We start from the raw sequence: 19,213 nt of genomic DNA, 5'->3' as shown, positions 1-19,213 counted from the left end.
ATGATGCATGTTGGATAAAGTGTTTTGAGTGCGCAGGTAGAGTAGAAAGGTGCTATATAAAAACTACTCCGTTTACCATTGTCACTGAAGCAACTCATACATGTGAACGCTGTTTCTCTCTTTGTGGTGCTTTCACCAAACTATTCCTTTAAAATGATGTTTTGATGCCCAGGGCACCTTCACTTTAAATTCATGTAATCGAGAAATGAGCGCAGAGACTATTTGTTTCCATTTTTTATTGTGTGTTCTCATTGAACATGAACATTTAATCGATGCAACTGATGACTAACTCCTACTTAAACAGCCGACACCAGGATTGTACGTATGGATATAGAGATACCAGCTACTTTACTGCTGACACAATATTCACTATTAATAACCAGATTACAGAAACATTGCTATGGGATACTAAGCAGGCTGATGCTGAGAGATAATACAGGATACGTCGCAAATGCGTTAGCATGTTAGCATGATGTGTTGTTGGGTTTAAATGAGCTGTGGCCCAAATGGGCGTCTGCCTCGGTCTGATGAAGGTCGTAGCGCTTCACTCCCGGACATAAATCCTTGTGCACACTACGTCATCCGCACCAAAAATCTGGAGGGGACAAAAAGATAATTTCATCCATGTGATAGTGATTATCGCTTATAATGTTCACATTTTGAAACTTCAACAAACCTGCCTAAAAGTCCTAAGGCATTTGGACTTTTTCAGTTTTTGAGTGTGCAAATAAGTGCACAATAAATCTTTCTGAAAGAATGTGCCTTTATCCTCTGTTCTAAACACACTGAGATGACAAAAGCCCAGCCTTGATCTAATGCAAACATTTTTTTTCCCCTTTGCACAAAGACACAGACACCGCAGCATAGTTTGTGTTGACATGCAGGACCACTAAAATACCAGAAAATATGTGTTCTCAACCGATCTCCCAGGACTGATCATAAACTGTTCTCGCAAAGTTCAAACAGGTTTTGTATTTCACATAAGAGTACTGATGTGTTTCCTGTAGTCTTATTACTGTTGAAGTGCAATGGGCTCATTTGGAAATGGCTTATGTCTGTTTCTGAACATGTCCTTTGTTTGCTATGAAATTGAATTTCATTTGTTCTCCACTGTTTTCTTTATAAATTTAAAGTTTAGATGCTTTTTTAAAAAATAAACTTCTGCTGTATATACAGGAGCATTTCCAGGATTTTTCTTTCTTTAAATAGAGTGGCACAGGTGGGCCTAAGACAGGAATTTAAAAATGTTCTCTTAAACCATTTAAACAACAGTGAGGTATCTGAGGGGGAATCAGGGGTGGTGTCCTCAAAGAAATTGTCTATAGAACCAAAAATTTGTGCCAAAAGTGACAAAAAATTCTAGTTTCTCAGTTTCCCCCTCGCTCACATAGTCACAAGGACTGAGCAATGCAGTGATTTTTGAACACATCCAGAATCTGATGATAGCTGCTGAATTCTTTGGTCAAAAATCATACTAGCAGTTGTTCACTGTTAAATTTTAAATGAGTGTTCAGTTCAGTTCAATTTGATTATATTTATATAGCATCATCATAACAAGGCGCTTTATATTGTAAGGTAAAGACCAACCCTACAATAATACAGAGAAAACACCAACAGTCAGAGAACCTCTTTGAGCAAACACTTAGTGACAGTGGGAAGGAAAAACTCCCTTTTAACAGGAAGTCCAAGGAGCTTGAAAAGAAAAGCGTCTGGGCTTCTTTAGGTTTCTTGATTTGATTGATTTCTTTACTTCTTGATTTCAAGAAACTTAAAGAAGTCCAGATGCTTTTCTTTCCAAGCTCATTAGATCACGATCACCTGGATGACTGAGGACCTTCACAGACCTTTTAACAAGAAGAAAACCTACGGCAGAACAAAGGCTCAGAGAGAGGCAGCCATCTGCCGTGCGACGGGTTGGAAGTGAGGGGAGGGAGACGGGACAAAAGGCACACCGTGGAAGAGAGACAGAGATTAATAATAACTAATAATAAATGCAAAGTGCTGTATAAACGCAGAGTGCATCACGGGAAGCCCCCAGCAGCCGAGGCCTATTGCATCATAACTAAGGAAGGATTCAGGGTCACATGATCCAGCCCTAACTATACACTTTATCTGGTGCTGGTTTAGCTCAGTGCATTGAGTGGCGACCACATGTCATAAGGCTGAGAGTGGTTTGAGTCTGCCCCTGCTTTCCTGTCCTTTCTTCACTGAGCCTATCAAATAAAGCTGAAAAAGGCCCCCCAAAAAACCTATATGCTTGATCAAAAAGGAAGGTTTTGAGCCTAATCTTAAAAGTAGAGATAGTGACTGTCTCCCAAATCCAAACTGGGAGATGGTTCCACTGAAGAGGAGTGGAGAGGACTTTAACTGAAAGTTAAAGTTAAAGGTGCAGGTAACAGTGCACATGACTCCCACCCACTGGGCTCTGAATTGCGTTGTATAGATTTCATACTAGAGAGCTGGCAGAATAAAAATATCCGATGTCTGTGCCTGACATTTATGTTTCCACACACGCCTCCATCGAATAACATCTAGAAAGGTTCTGGGCTGCGACACGTGTTATAATGGTTTTAGACTCATATTAATAGGTTTCCCATTTTATTTTTGGCCATTTAGTCATCAGTCAGAGTGATTGAAAGATACTTTCAAATCTACTTACTTTCTCCTTAGAAAGTATTCTTGCTTTGAATTCTGAACCAAACAACAATCTGCTTTTTTCTTTAGGATAATGTCAAGAGAATAAGATTATGGGGGCTGAAGAAGAAAACGTTTCTCCTTTTAACAGTGAAGTATGTGCCACTACATCAGTGTCACATTTATGCTCATCAGTCTGGGTCTACCTCACACTGCCGATGATGAAACCAAAGGAAACCTCTGAATGACTGATTTATGCACAGCTCGAGCCCAGCCTTCTGTTCTCTGATTTCATTTCAAGATGATGCAGCTGCAAAAAGACGTCCACACAACAACTTTATCCCTCAAGTATTTCCAGACTTAAACCAATTAAACGGATCATGCAAATCATATGGAAATGTGCCCTAGTTATGTGCCACATTCAGACCATTGCTGTGTGATCTTGAGTCTTCCTTTGAGTCAGAGCTGAAGCTCTGCTATTGTTAGTCCTTTTTTTAAAAGCAGATAGCTTCAAATTAGATTCACACAATATTTCTTTTGGGTTTTGCAGCTCCTTGTCTGACAGAAAGGCATCTGGGTGTGAAGATGACTCATGGCTCTCTCGTTCTCGTAATGGTGCTTCATGACGTGCTGAACAATTAGTAAATGATGCCTCTGTTCGTTCAGTGATTTAGAAATAAAGCAATCAAGAGTGTTGGCTTTCCGCTTCAATGAGTTTAAAAAAAACATAAACCATGTTAACCTGCTTGTTTAGTGTGTGGTGTGTTTCTGTTTGTTGAGTTTCTTGTTTCGTGTTTCTAATAGTCTTATTTTCCCAGTGTTCCCAGTAGTGTTTATGTATTTATTTCCCTTACATTTCATCTGCCTCCTGTCTTGCATTTGGTCTTTGCAATTTTATAACAAATTAGGGAGATAAAAAGTCTGGAGGGTTTTTAAAAAAAAACGTTTTTTAAAGTTTAACATTTGGTAATCCTGCTTAAGAACTCTTATAAGCTGTCCAATGAGACGAAATGCTAACCAAAGGAGCCTATCAGAGACCTATCAGAGTATAGTGCATTAGTTGCCTAAACCTATCCACAGATGGCTCCGAATGTAATCCAGGCAGCGATTATGTTTGCCACTCCAAAGTCATTTTAGTAATCTATAGACCAGAGTGTAGACCACTGAGTCAAGGTTAGACATCAGCTTGGCAGATCAGATGATGTCTCAGCTGACAGCCTTGCGTGAGTCCTATCCTGTCACATCCCCCATGCTGTTTAATCAGCTTCAGCTTGTGCACAGGTGCTGCTTCTCTGCAAGCCCCTTTGCAACCCAGAGATTATGGCAAGGCAATGGCACACTACTCCTTAGTGTTATCATGGATGGACAGTTTAAATTGCATTGCATATTATTTACCTATATTTAAACTCTACAGTAGCATGGACAAATGTGGCTTCAAGCTTCTCTGACTGTGTAGTGATGTACATGGATAAGAGTAGTGAGAAGAGCTGAGAAGCACAGAGACTGAGCTTCTGTCACAGTTCAGCAGGATCACTCTCCGTAAGTGTGTGAATGCTTCAGCTCCTCCACAGCAGCATGGCCACCAGAGGGGCAAGCTCTGTAACACATTTTGCTTTTATCGCCTCGAGAAGAATTCATATGTTCAGCCTCCTCAGCTTGTCAGTTTGAACAACGAGGAGCTTTGAGCAAAATACTATTTAGGCACTGAGGATTTGATCTAAACTGTTTCTTGCTTGATTCTGGCCTGTAATATAGAGCTATACAAACATTCTGTGATGACTTATTTTCAGCATCTAAACCTTCCATATTGTTTCAGGCTTTGGCCTTTTGGATATTCATCTCATAAGAACAACAGAAATGAGTGTGGGAGTGCTGAACATTGAGAATAGAAAGCTGTTGAGGCCCTGAGAACTGGTCTTCCGATGCATTGCTCTGCTCCCCTGCACGTCATTTGAGGGGCTTTAGACCCATTGACTCCTGCCCATATTAATCTGGATAAATACAGGGGGTATTACTGCAATGTCAGCGTAGCAGCCCCTCTTGTTCTCCTTTCACATCTCTCTGCGGGGTGGATGAAAGCTTGCCTCCTTGGGAAACAGCCTCTCTCATTTCCTTTATGGATGAATCTCCAGGGTGACTTCATACACTCACTGCCTGAGTTTTATTAACCATTTCTCAAACAGAGTACACTAGTTGCTCAAGAGGCACATCTTAATGCATCTGATGTCTTTTGGGTCCAAGCTGTGATACAGACAAACCTTACAGATCCTGCTCTCAATCCGTGTAAAATAACATTTTTAGGCAAACATTCATTCTTTGTCTTTCTCTTCATTTAGCCTCAACATTTCTGCTTTTGTGTTGGTAAAGTTGTTTGGGGTTTTTTTCTAAGCAACAGAGGTCATCTATTAAGAGGCTTTCAGTGAGAAGATGACTTATTAGTGTGCGCTCACCAGTGTGAGCTCATCTCCATTCAGCTCTCGGGTCCAGAAGGTCTTGGGGCCGTCACCATCCACCAGAGTCTGCTGACAGTGAATTTTGTTCTCCGACTCCCAGGTGGCGAGGCTCTGGGAAGACAGGGACAAAAAGGCACGAGGGTCAGCATGATTATCTAGAAGATATATATTCATGTTGCACTTTTACACTGTTTCAGGGTGTGCAATGTGATCATTTCCCAAATGGGCTTTTTGAATTTTACCCATAATGCATGTCAACATCAGCACTAAGTTGTTTTAGCCAGAAGTGAGTTTTGCTCACAGACTGCATGTCAAAGATGGCTGGTGCGTGGACTCCCTTTTTTAAGGCCTCGAATTCAACATTTTGAAGGTGGCACACCCTAAAACATGTCCAGCTTTAACATGTGTTTTATTCTAAATGGGAGCAATGATTTCAAACATGAACATTAAGCTATGCTGAACAATAACTAAAAGTAGTAACTGAGATCATAAATACACAAGGAAAATCTTTACCGAGATCATAAATCAGAGAACACGAGAAAGACTTCTGAGAAACTTCTGAGAAATCGCCATTAGAAAGAAATGTAGGCTTTAACCTTTTATCACCTAGACAGCTCACAGGCCACATGGACTTATTTTCAAATTTTGGCTGTAAAATGACCAAAATTACAGAATTACCAAAAATTACCAAAATGGTTGATGAGTTACAGTAATGTAAGGGTACTGTGTTCATACAGCAGAACTCTGTGAATGCATAAAGAAAGTTTCACATTTGGTTGATATATAGTTCCCAACCTTGATGTTTTACTGTATATTTAAAATATCAATATAGCAACGATTTGTAGAACATTTACACATTTACCAATTTTAAACTCATCTGCCAGCATTAATGTGCCTTCAGTCTAGCCATGTACTGGTTCAGTGGACGTATTCGCCAATAGCCTAACTGAACAACTTTTATTCGGCCACACATGAATTAGAACAACAAGCAAAGCTGCTTACAAACACTTGATGCATGTAACACATTACAGCCAGTCCTGGCAGACCTCCATTGGCTTCACATTTGCTAAAAAATCCAACACAGCCTACTTGAGAGAAAAAAACAAAAAGGTCAGCGTATATCATTTAGACGGTGTGAGACCCATAAACTGCCCTTGCAATTCATTTCAGCTGTCCACTGTTTCCAGAGCTGTTCTGTTAAATAAACTGTATGATATTTTATGAAATGTGCTTCTCTTTCTGGATACGAATTCATTGAGGAGTTATTTTACATCATACATGTTAATTTACTCTTTGTTGTAATTTTACTCAGATTTCATATATTTAAAAATGAGAGAAGAATTCAGAATTAGAGAACTTTTTTTCTAGTTTAATCAGTGTCAATGCAGTTTAGCACAAAGACTGGAAACTCAGTGTACCACCAGCTCTACTATAACACCAAATGTTTTATTTTGTTAATCCATTATTTTATTGAATTTAACAAAATTTCAGAGTGTAACTGGTGGCTAGGTTGTCACTCAAGACTTATATAAAAACACTGCCTTATTGTTCTCTGACTCGGATTTCTCACAGTTGAAGTTTGCTTCGTCTCCATACAGCCAGCTGCATTTTTCATTTCAGCATTGCATCCTAATTAGCTAAGTGATCTCACTCCAAAGCCTGGAACTGATCAAAGCTGTCAAAGCACTATCCAAGACTTAAAAAACCCTAAAAGATCTCTACAATAAAAACTCTCACATACATTCTCACATGGTGGAGTATTTGTGTGTTGATTTCTGATCATTTGTTTGATAGTTTGTGCTATTTTGTAATTCGAAAAAAGCACCATTCCTCTGATTTGAATTCAGCAGCCACCTCGGTTTCTCAGAGGCAAATGTTAATCACCATATCAAAGGTAGCCAAAGCCATCACAGATCCCCGCGGGCTGCCGTCCACAGTCTTTGCCAAGCTGAAGAACAGCAGGGCTTTCTTCCAGCGTTCCCTCTGTTTATCAGCCACGACAGCAAGGCTGATATGGTTTTTCACTTTGTAACTCTGTGTGTATCAGTAGCAAGTCTTAGAGAGATTTCCTGTAGCAGGAACTATACCACAAAGACTTTATAAGGTGCTCATATTTATATATCTGTGGACAGATTTTACCAAACGTCACATACAGTAACAGCTGTGCAGCTGACATAAAAAATAATGGTCAAATTTAAAGTCAGCTGATGATATTGCTGCCAGATCATCTACTACTTTCTTTCTTTAGCTCTTTTTTCCACTCTTTGCCTTTTTTCTTTTTTATTCATTTGATCTTTCTTTTGCTTTCCCAGTCACAGATAAATTCTCATGCATCCTAAGTGCTTATGTACACACATTTGAGGCCAAGACCAATGTCTGCAGCATGTGTTTCACCTTTTCCAGTGTGTCTGTAGTGTTTTACTTATTAGAAAATCCCCTGTCTTTGCTTTTCTTTTAGTCTCTCATGTTTTACCAGATGCAAATAGTATGATGGGAAGTGGAGGGAAAACATCTCATTTCCTGTTAAGGTTTAAAGTTTTATGTTGGATTTTTCAAGCTTTCTTTCAGAGCCCAAAATAACACTCTCGCTCCGCTTTCTCTCATTTCCTCCCACAGTTTGATCACATTATCTCTCTAACGGCAGTGTTTATCCTTCGCCTTTCCTTGCAGCTGCCAGAAGACAAATGACGTGTCAGACTGATAAAGAGAGGGCAGATGCACAGTTTTTTCTAAGAACCGTTTAAAACGGACTCCTACAAAAAGATGACAGATATTTAAAAAAAAAAATCGCAACCTCTTTAGTGATAGATTCCCATGGGAACTTATGATCACAAATGGTCATTTCGTTCATCTAATATGCATCTTTGCAATGTTTTCATTGTTTCAAAATGGCTTTTGGGGGCATATTTTTCCAGTATCCCATAATAATTTCATATGAGCTCCGTTAAAACAATGTAAATTTATTCACATTACAGGAGAAAACAGAGAAGAAAAAAAGCTACTGCTGGCTGTTAAATTTCAGAATCTTTAGATTAATATCCATCAATGAATATCTCAGTGTAAACCTGTGTAACTGTGGTGCGTCTCATACCCCAGAGTTGGTGTTCTTCCGCCATTATCATAATAATGTTGAGCAAGGATCAACATCGCAATTGACCAATCATGTTGTTGTGATGTCATAGCTTTGCGATGTGGGGAAGAAAAGAAAATGTGCTTGATTATACAAAACTCCCTTGTGGTAAAAATGGTAAACATTTCAACTCTTTTCTTTATTAATTTATACAATGTAATAAAAATTTACCAAGCAGCATATCCAATCTGATATCCCAGCATTAGGTAGCTTTAAGGCTAATGCTAACTGAACACTGATTGGTCAGTTGCACTGCTGATCTTGTACCAGCGTTATTATGATGATGTACGAACAATACTAGTGCATCAGATTAAGATATCATAATTATTGCATCATTTTCTATAATTTTTTCATTTTTTTTAAATTTTTTGTCATTGAAAGCATCGCTCTTTAGGTTGAAGAGGTGCACACAACATTAGGTGGAACTGTGGAAATCACTGGGTATTTATTAAAGCGTTTGGCACAGCAGTATTATTCTAAAATGTACATCGAGGAAGAAATTTTTATCATTAGCTGGTGTTACAGTGTTTCCTTTGCAAAAAGGACACCACCATCATCAGTGCTGCCCATCAGCATAAATGAAGAAAGTTCTCTTTGCTATGTTGTGCTCAGATGATGTTTTATATTTACAAATGAAAAAACCACAAACTCAGATAGTAAATTACCTGATAATAACCACCACTCTCCACTAAAGCTTATCTCCTTTAACTTTCGCTGTCACCTCTGGCATTGACAGGAAGCACCTTATCAGTTACCACACTTGCACAGATTAACCGGAGCTTTTTAACCTTGTGGTGGTGTTAATAAGCCCTCTGCTCTTCACAAGGTGCAGATCAGTTTGTAATCCCTTTAACCACTGGTGCAGCCAAGCCTGAAGGCTAAAACCCACTTAGGGCTTCTCTGCCAACCTCATCCACCTGAGACCTCGCCAACACCCGCACACTCCCTCTCGCCCCTGTGGCACATGTGCCAGGGTCAGCGGGTCCTGCCTCCTGCAGGTTTTGCTCTAGGATTGTGTAATAATTGCCACACAAGGGAACAGCAGGCTTGCTGCTGACCACCATTGCTTCAAAATAAGATCGTGATTATGTGGGGCATTTCATCACCTTTCATCTCCCTACAGCTTTACTGTTTTGATTTAAAGCCTCAAGCTAAACAGCTGTTTTAAGACAAAGGGGGCATTAAAGCCTTGCCAGCAACAAACTGCAGGGAGCTCAGTGGTAATAATGGTCTATTTAGTAGTTTAATACACAGTAAGTGGTTAAATAAGCTTAAGATTGGGTGCATATTGGAAAGACCGGCTTCAAATAAATAATAGTGTTGCTTTATCTGTAAATTGGCAACTGCTAAAAAAAATTCTCCTTGTAATGTTGAACCATCAATGCTGTTTGCATGAATGCAGTGTTTTCAGTTTCAGCCTCCCGTGAGTGTCCAGTATTTGTTCAGCACTGTTTGCATAACCCTTAATTAGTGGCTGAACTCAGTCCAACACTGAGGTTGTTGTCATTTTCTTTTCTGTGAAAATGTCCTGCTGTTTTGCAACCATCTTCTCTTTTTTCACTTGTTTCAGGCACTCTGTGGTCTCAGGAGAGAAACATGGGATCAGCCAGAATCCAGAACGAGAAGAATTTGCTGCACATCAAAACTAGCTAGAAGACTTTTTTTGTTATTATTATTTATATTATAATTTAAAATATCTGGTCCCCTGCTGAATTTGTAAGTCTTGCAAAGACGTGAACATTATCTAATTTTTGGACAAGCCCTTGTTGGTGATAAGACATTTCTTGAAGTTGGTCAGTTTGCAGACATCTCAGGGTGGACTCCTTTAGGTTTCTTGGCTGCTGCTCAACAACTTGAAGGACTGAAGTCTGGAGACTGGCTAGGCCACTCCATGACCTTAATGTGTTCTTCTTTAGCCGCTCCTTTGTTGAAATGGCTGTTTTGGGTCTTTGTCTTGCTGGAAGACCCATCCATGACCCATTTTCAGTGTTCGGGCTGAGGGAAGGAGGTTCTTATCCTCCGTCTTTTTTTGTTTTGTTTGTTATTCTGTCTCCAGTAAAATGAAGCTAGCATAAAAATATGTACTGTTCATTTCTTTGTGAGTGAACAAACAAATTCAGAAGTGGATTGAACAATTATTTCCCCTACTGTACATGCTATAACACAAATTTGATTAAGCCAAACACAATAAATATAAACCCCTATTTAAAGTGGCCCGACAGCCACTTTAATTTAAAGACAATTTTACATTCAAATCCAGGGTCATGCACACCTCTGCCTGTACCTTTTGTCTGGACTGTCTTATATCTCATAAAGCCTTTTGCCCCTAAATGCAGTGCGCTAACCCAAGCAACCAGAGGTGAGAAATGTGTGACGGTAACTTGACTTGTCGGCTTCCTAGCAGAGATGCTGAGAGCTGTGTAGCCCAGCCCCAGGGTTCAGACAGAAGGAGCCAACGCTGTCATATAAAATGGGTCATGTCTGCTCCCCCTGGCTGCAACATGTAGATCAAACCATAAAACAAAAGGTAAAGACAACAAGTCTGTGTGTCACATGTTATCCGGTGAGTGCAGCTAAAGCATTCACGTATTATCTGCAGTGCTACAGAGAGAGAGATACAAGGCTCAAACTGTTAATGAGTTCAGTCCAAATACCCACAGGGACGCTGTGGTTTGGGATAAATACACACTGTATCTCCAATTTCTCAGGCTTTGGGCTGAATTATATTGACTTAATGTAGTACATGCATGCAATTACACATTTTCCTTTCCGTGTGCAGAATTTCTTCTCCACAAGCAGGAATTTCACTCTGTCCTGTTGCCCAGGAATATTTCGGGATGTTAACTTTTCCATTACAGATTTGAAAATGGAACCAGACAACTGTCTAGCTTTTTGGAAGAGCAAGCTGGCGGGGAAATTACGTAATACAGGATAAAGAAAAGCAGTTTGAAAACTGTGAAAGATGCTACTGAATGTCGATGGCCAATTCTAATAAAAAGAAAAAAGGTCTCTAAACGACTTCAGTCCCTCACGAATAGGTGATAAAGGTATAGTGTGTTTTTTGATCATTTTTTATGAGTCTTGCAATGAAGTAGATTAACATTAAAAGGGAACCTCTTTATGTTTTAATGATGGTTGCTAATATTACCATTAACAGAGTTTTAGATATGGAGATCATGTAGGTTCATGTGTGTACTGTACAAGTAAACCCAGTGAGCCAGTGGATAAGACTAATCTCTGTATGATGTTAAAGAGTGGCAGTATTCCCAATATAGTGATGTCAGGTGCAGATGCCCCACCCACCTGTTGTTTAAATCTTGTAAGAGGGGCAGCTAATCAGAGGAAAGTTGTCTTAAACGGAGGAGCTAAAAGTTAAAATATTTGACAAATATTTGACAATATCTTATCAAAGTATTTTAAAAAATATGACTGATCTCCAAATTCATACAGGTTTGAGAAGGTCGACAAGATTCTCATTCGCACATCTGTTATGTAACTCTCTGCACTGCACTTTCTATATTCACATAGGTGAATATACTGCAGCACAGCTCTCACTTATTCCAAGCTACTTTTCTCCTGGCACTTATAGCAGGGTGACAGCTTACTGCTAGATACAGAATCCCTCCCAGCTGCAGGATTTCTGCTGTGCAGCTCCATATTCTTGTTGAACACAGGCAAATGTAAAAGTGACTATCTTGTTTCTAAAATGCTCGTTGCAAATCTGCACGTGTGGAAAAAAAATCCTCAATTTAGTCATGTTAACTTTTATGCTCAGTTGTATGTCTCCTCTAAGTACCACAACCCAAATTAAGACTAGATATGTTTTTCACTCTTACATATAATAATTTTTATATCAATTATAGGCCCAGAAAGACAGATGTTTAAATCAATGTTCAAATCAAATGTTTAAATACTCTAAGTTCATTTTTCTTCCTTCTTTCACACAGATTTGACATTTATAGCAATAAACAATATGATATCACGTATAAACTACATAAACAAAGTAACTAATGATATTACAGTAACAAATATAAAGTAGAAAAATGTCCACGTCCCCATTTACAGTACATAAATATTATCTCTGTAATATCAGGAAATGACTGAATGCAGATGATGTAAGTGACAAAAGTAAAGTGATTACTTTTCTATTAGGTCAACTTTAGAGGAGTGCAACTGATCATATGAGATAATTTTTTGGGTTGATACGCAGACACAGGTGGCGCTCAGCTCTAAGAAGGTCAGTTTTCACATGGGCCTTATCAGGCTTAATCGATCCCTGCTTCCTCTTTATTTAATTGTGCAGCTTGCACATTCACTTTACGGATGATGTAAATGCCTTGTTGTTTAGATCGTATCGAGAGATGTCTCTAAGAGACGAGCTCACTATCATCACAAGCAACAGAGTACAGCTGTTAGTTCAGGATGTCTACATTTTCTCCCCTCAGATGTGCAGATTGTTGTAATTATGAATTACACATTGAGTGACTGTTGCTTTACTGGGATTTGTTATTAAATGAACAATTTTATTAAATCCCTAGTCCACTCTGCTCCTCCTGGGGCACACACACACACACACACGCACACACACACACACACACACACACGCACACACACACACACACACACACACACACACACACACACACACACACACACACACACACACACACACACATATGTCTGTGTCAAAACTTTAGCTGCTTTTGAGGATGAAAGAGTCCTCCCTCGGGGACTGCAGAGGTTCAGAGAGAAACTCTCACCAGTGCCCTTAATCGCTCTGCTCTGACGTGAGCACGATACCAATAGATGGGACTGTGAGGAGGTATTAATTTCTCATTCGGGCCTTTGAAACAGCTTTGAAGCTCTTGAGGACAGAAAGAATTACCAGGAGTACAAACAATGCAGACAGTTTAAAGCATGAAGCCGATTGCGCGTAATATCTGCTGGAAAAGAAGACCAAAGACAACTATTTGAGACGTACCAAAGAATACAACATTGTGCTTATATGTCACATCTTTTCATGAAATAAATGTGTTGAAGGATGCCTGCTGATTTAAACCTCGCATTAGTGCATGATTTTTTTCTTTTTTCAAACAGCTGCAATGATCTGTATAAAATGCTTAAGCCAACTTTAATGAACTCTGTCAGCAGTTCAGAGGCAATACCCACCACATCCTAACCCTTACACTTAAACTAATTCTGATTTTTTTTTTTAAAGTTTCTATGTCCACCTTCAGGGACTTCTGTTGCAGCACATGGGAGGCGAGTCCCCACAGTGGGTTTGTGGTCTCACAGTCACACCATTAATCAAGCTTATCCTAACACATGGGTGACTGTAACATAAACCATCTGCTTCGCATCTTATTTGCTTCGCAGAAAAACAGCACAAAAATTATTGTGTTTGAAAAAAAAAGAAAAAGATAGAGCTTAACATTTAAATGAGGGTGGGGAAAAGGGACAGCAAAGGGGAGTAAAGCAATGTGGTTCTCATAAGCACCACAAATATAATTGAAAAATCTCAACAGTCTTTTTTTTCCATCCAGAAATTCTGACCCGATTGCTCAGTAAAATCCACACATCTTGTTTTGAAGTCTCTTTCTCTCTACAGAGCTACACCTGCCTCTTGTACCACTTAACAGAAGGACATGCGGATCTCAAGGGGCTTGTGCTAGTGACAGGGTATAAATATTCATGACACCTTTGTGTCTCTAAAACCACCGACATAGGTGGTTTTAGAAAGCAGAAAGAAAATAAGTTAATTAAGTGCTCGGAACAAGGTTTGTGGATTTTTCTTTTTAAGTAACTGGACTGTTTTCAAAGAGCCAGTTCTGCTGAATTTTTATTTATTTTGACACTAAATGAAAATAAAATCATTTTGACGGTGGTGCTCTTGTATTCCAGACCGTCCCATTATTTTCTGTTTTTAATTTGCCAAATAATATGCAAACTTAACATTTTCAAGAACCTGAGAGACAAAATTGAGCCTGCTAGAACGGCCTAAAACATACCTTTAAACTAAACTAAACTAAGCCAAAAACAATAGACTTGTTAGCTTTACCCTTTATTCTGGACCACATTTAACTTAACCTCCTAAGACCTGAACTCTTGTAGAGCAAAATTTAGTATTTTGGTCTAGACAACCCAAATTGTGATGTCCACATATGTGGACGCCAGGTCCTAGGAGGTTAAGGTTACCACCTGATTTTTTACTTCTCACCAAATTTACCTTGCATTTCCGTCCATCCACCGTCTCCTCGTCAAACTCTTCACCGATGTGGAAGTTGATTTCAGTGGTGCGCACACTGGTGGAGGTTTTGATGTAGAACTGCTCCCCGTCCTGACGGATCTCCACATGAGGGTTGGAGGCCGCTGCCACGGCCACCTTCCTCAGCATGGCGTTCACTCCTGGATGGACACGACCCGAACCAGATCAACAAGAGGGAGAAACAAAGGTCGGTCTCACGATTGTAGCTGGGTTTCACTAATTTATAGTTTCAAAATATCCTTTATGATGTTTTAAAGTTGTTTAAACTCTCCACTGTCTAAAAAACCTTTTACTTCCTCTCCCCTTATGCAATCTTTCTTCTGACTGGTTGCCCTTCACAAACAGAAGGTTTGAATAATGGTTGGGTGTGGCTTTTCTACCCAGACTCAGTGGTATGTGCTTGGAGTCACAATATTATCCCTTATGTTTGCTCTTGTTGTCTCTGGGACCCATTTTTGGTGTTCACCAAAACCAAATTTCTTTTGTTTTATTAATATTTCAATGTTGGGCTCTTTGGCTTTGGCTCGTTTTCCATTAAAAGCAAAAATTAAAACATGTTAAGTGACTTCACAAGGTTCCACTCACATGATCAAGATGGCAAAAATTCTCTCTGTCAGATTTTGGAAGAGAGAAGGATTTGAAAGAGTTTTCAGACTGTGAGACCTTTTGGCTTTACTGGATAGTGCAAGGCAGACAGTTGGCAGGAAAGAGGGGAGAGAGTGAGGGACATACAGGAAATGGTCTGGATCAGACTCGAGCCTAGATCCCACAAGCAAGGACCTCAGCCTGTAATACTTGGGTCACCTGCTCAACCAGATCAGCTACACCAGCATCTTCAATTCAGAGTCTGACTCGGAGCATGAGACTGACCATCAGTCAGCTCCTAAATAAGTTGGTCAGCAGCCAGCAAGGGCAGAAATATGGATGTCAGAAATGGTCTTGCATGGTCTTCGTTTCCAAGGAATGAGCCACCCCACACGCCTGCCAGTGTGGTTACTTGTGTTTCCTCTGATATTCAAAAGTAGAGTGGGAGGAAGAGCCTTTTAGCTTTCAGCCGCTCTTCTGTGGAACCTGCTCCCAGTTTGGATTCAGGAGACAGACTTTCTCTTTACTTTTCACATTAGACTTAAAACTTTCCTTTTTGATAAAGCTTATAGTGAGAGATGGATCAGGTGAACCTGAATCCTCCCTTAGTTTTGCTGCAATAGGCTTCTGGGGGTCTGGGGGCTTCCCATGATGCACCAAGTGTTTCTTCTTCAGCTCTTTTCACTCTGTATTTATACACCACTCTGCATTTAACTATTAGTTATTATTCATCTCTAGCTCTCTTAATCATTGTGTCTTTTGTCCTGTCTCCCTCCCCCAACCAGTCATGGCAGATGCCCCCTCCCTGAACCTGGTTCTGCTGGAGGTTTCTTCCTGTTAAAAAGGAGTTTTTCCTTCCCACTGTCACCAAGTGCTTGCTCAAAGGAGGACATTTAAATGTTGGGGTTTTATTATTATTATTATTTTCCTTATAACACAAGACACCTCAAGGTGACCGCTGTTTTTATTTGGCATTATATAAATAAAATAAAATTGAATTTAACATGGACAGGAAGATTGACTGAAAAGAAGTCAAATAGAGATTTCCAAAAACAAAAGTCTTTTTAGTCTGTTTTAGTAAAGATACAGTGTTTGATTTTTTTTTTTTTTTAAATTTTGACACATTATGAGAAAAAGTGGGACATGCTGTTTATTCTGTACATTAACTAACAAAAATCTACATGTGACAAAGAGAAATATCGTTCTGCTGATACTAGATGTAGGAAACCAGCCATCAATATACCCTCAGCCCCACCCAGATAGTCTTCTCTGGGCTTGCATGCCAGTTTCTATCAGCTCAGGACCTTAAATATAGTGAGACAAGCTGACTGCAGGTTTCCTTGTATTGGTTTATGTTTGCATCCAAACATGTTTGAATATTAACCAAAAATTACAGCGACGCATTTGTGAGTAAAAACACAATAAATGCTCTGTGGCTCAGGCAGAGCCCACAACTATTTCACAAAACTTGGAGAAATGTGTGCAATTTTTGGCACTAAACTCATTATGAGGGATTATTCAGCCATGTCTGCAAGGAAAGGAAACAAACTGTTGAGGATGTCAGGTCAGGTCAGCGTTGACTTTCTCCTTTTGTTTGACGGGTGCAAAAGTGGCGATCCTGCACGTGGCTCCATGCAGGCGTGTGACAAGTGTTTGGCATGCCCGGTTTGAGTCCGCAAGACCATCTGGCCTTGCGTCCTGCCAAAACCCTGGCTCTTTTATGTCTCAGTGCCCTTCTCCTACCAACAACCGACTTACAGTTCCATCCATAGACAGTTTATAAGCTTGCAAACAACATCAAGTGTTTCATTTTCCAATCCCTAATTAGCTCAGATCATTCTATCCCCAAACCGCTGTGTTAACAGTCAGGATTCAAAACACATTTGACAGTTTACTTGACCCCACCCATGGTCTAAGGAGATCACAGAGTGGTTTGGGTTTTTTTTAGCATTAAATATGCATGAGGATCAGTGCGACCAGCAGGCAGTCCTCATGTCTAAAAAGGCTGCATTTCCTTTGAATTTAATTTGCATGTATGTCTCAAGGTCTATAAACGGTGCTAACGGTGCTAACCACTTGACTAAAGTTTCTATTGAGTATTTACAACATGCTTTGGATGCAGGTTTGCACACATCAGGTCTTTTCGTTCCGCATATTGTCCCCTCTTTCTGCAGGGAAACCTCTGAGCCAAGAAATAATTATAAAGATGTTGATGGAAAGTGGGGGCCGCAGCACTGGCATCCACGTCAGTTGCCCATCACTGCCCTCTCTCATTCTCATTGATGGGGTCCTTATGTAAGAGCTACCGGGTGATCTGACCTGGCAGATGTTAATGTGTTCCTGAATGGATGAGGTGCTAAACTAACAGAGTGACTGATTTCCCCATTAGAGTTAAGGCCAGATCAGCTGCTGCCTGGTGAATGTCAAACGCAAAATGGGGAGGGGGGGTTGCTGGAGAGGTGCTGAACTACTTTAGTGAACTTTCCAAACTCCTTAATGACTCCATATAAATAGAGGCTGGAAATGAAAGAAGGGTGATTATAATTTATTTATCCACAAAAGCTAAAACCAGCATTGTTTCAGTCTTTGCCTCGGTGATCTCCAACTAAGGCTATAGGTTCAAACCAGAAGACATTTTTGAAACATGTCAGGAGACCAGATGCAGTAGATACGACCAGCATCCATATTGATATTAAATGACATAGATTAGACCTGGATGATTTTTTTTTTATGCTAAAACCTGAAGTGTCCATTAACATTTTGAATCTTAATCCAGTCTTTGGTGTCAGCAGTTCGGGAGAGTTCCTGGAACCTCTCACAGTGGAACTTCTCCCTGAAGGGTTCTGCATTATTCTAAAGACAGGCGGCCCTTTGCCGTGCCCTGCCTGCCTCGGCGCTGCCAGCGTGACTAAACACTGCAACACAATTGAATGACCCAGTTAAACTGGTCTGAACCTAAACCATCACAACTATCAGTTAAGATTAAGAAGGGTGAAAAAAAAAAGAAAAAAGAACAGAGGCAAGAGAAAACACTGGGCTCCAGAGACCTCCCCTGGCATTAATGCATGCCCTACTTAAATGCTTAACATGAATAATGTTGTGCACCCCCCGTTTTCCTCCCCATGTAACAATACAACGTCTGTTTAGGGTGGAATTTAGCATCCACTGTTTCTTATCTCCCTTAAAGCCAAGGGATTCCCTGAGGCAGCATCTCTCCGTTCTCTGCCTCCTGTTCCCAGGCAGCTTCTCCGAACAATATGATGTTGTCGGAAGTCAGGAATGCCATTCCCAAAGAACAAGAAAAGCCTTTTTCCTATATGGGCATGATGGATAGTCAGCCTTGCTCAGGGATGTGGCTCTGGCTGTGGAGGAGACAGAGGGAAGGATAGAGAGGGCTTACCTAGAGCTTTGAGAAGTTCATCAAAATTCTCGCTCTTCTTCATCTTCCAGGTGCCGGCAAAGTTAGGCATGTCTGCTGAGGCTGAGGCTGAGTGCGAGGGCTCCAGAAAGAACCTGTTCCACGCTCTGATGATCTCTCCTCGCTCTTTGCTCTCTCCTCTGTCTCTCTTTGACTCTTTCTCACCCTCCTTCTCCTTCGCTGTGCTCCCGTGTCCTCTGCTCTGGACTCAGCCTCCCGCTCACACTGTTAACACCCAATTGTTTCTGTTTCTTTATTCACACAGACAGACGCTCACTCACACACACATACACACACACACACACCCCTGCCGCTTTTTTCATCCGTGTGTCTCGGTGTGCTGGATGCTGGATGTCTTCAGCTCCTTTTTATTAACTGTCTTTAATGAGAGGCAGTGCAGGTCCCTCCCCCCCTCCACCCACCGCCCGGACGCTCTGTCCCACTAATACAGGAGAACAAGACTGGCACGTCTGCTCTCTCTGGGGATCAGGAAGACTAAATTCATTCTTTTAAAGGGTATTTATAGACCAGCGGTTTGTCAACAGCTGCATTAGGAGTAGCCATAGTGTGAAGGTTTGCTTTCATAGTAATTGACAAGCTGGATCCAAAGGCAGAAAATATATCAGGTCACAGGTTTTATTGATTTTGAAGACAGATTTTTGTGCACTTCTACAGATCCTGTGAAATATTAGGTTAAACCGAATGAGCTTAAAACACATCGTGAACCA

General features: G+C 40.4%; 1 protein-coding gene across 1 annotated transcript; it reads right to left on the bottom strand.

Moving 5' to 3' along the window:
• Positions 1-221: 221 nt before the first annotated feature.
• crabp1a (cellular retinoic acid binding protein 1a) lies at positions 222-18,861 on the bottom strand. Its single transcript, XM_063480984.1, has 4 exons — positions 18,468-18,861; positions 14,444-14,622; positions 5,085-5,198; positions 222-595 (listed from the first exon to the last, which is right to left on the bottom strand). The coding sequence occupies exons 1-4, from the start codon at positions 18,535-18,537 to the stop codon at positions 545-547; spliced, it is 414 nt and encodes a 137-aa protein (XP_063337054.1). The 5' UTR covers positions 18,538-18,861; the 3' UTR covers positions 222-544.
• Between the last annotated feature and the right edge of the window lie 352 nt (positions 18,862-19,213).

Source organism: Pelmatolapia mariae, linkage group LG7, assembly GCF_036321145.2.
Source record: "Pelmatolapia mariae isolate MD_Pm_ZW linkage group LG7, Pm_UMD_F_2, whole genome shotgun sequence".
Lineage (NCBI taxonomy): Eukaryota > Metazoa > Chordata > Actinopteri > Cichliformes > Cichlidae > Pelmatolapia > Pelmatolapia mariae.
Note: the sequence above shows the minus strand (reverse complement) of the source record. Positions and strands in the feature narration are given on the sequence as shown.

Coding starts and splice junctions, on each gene's coding strand:
- crabp1a (XM_063480984.1), bottom strand. CDS start 18,537: ATGCCTAACTTTGCCGGCACCTGGAAGATGAAGAAGAGCGAGAATTTT. Junction 14,623..18,467: donor TGAACTTCTCAAAGCTCTAG/GTAAGCCCTCTC, acceptor GTGTCCATCCAG/GAGTGAACGCCATGCTGAGG. Junction 5,199..14,443: donor TGGATGGACGGAAATGCAAG/GTAAATTTGGTG, acceptor CTGTCTTCCCAG/AGCCTCGCCACCTGGGAGTC.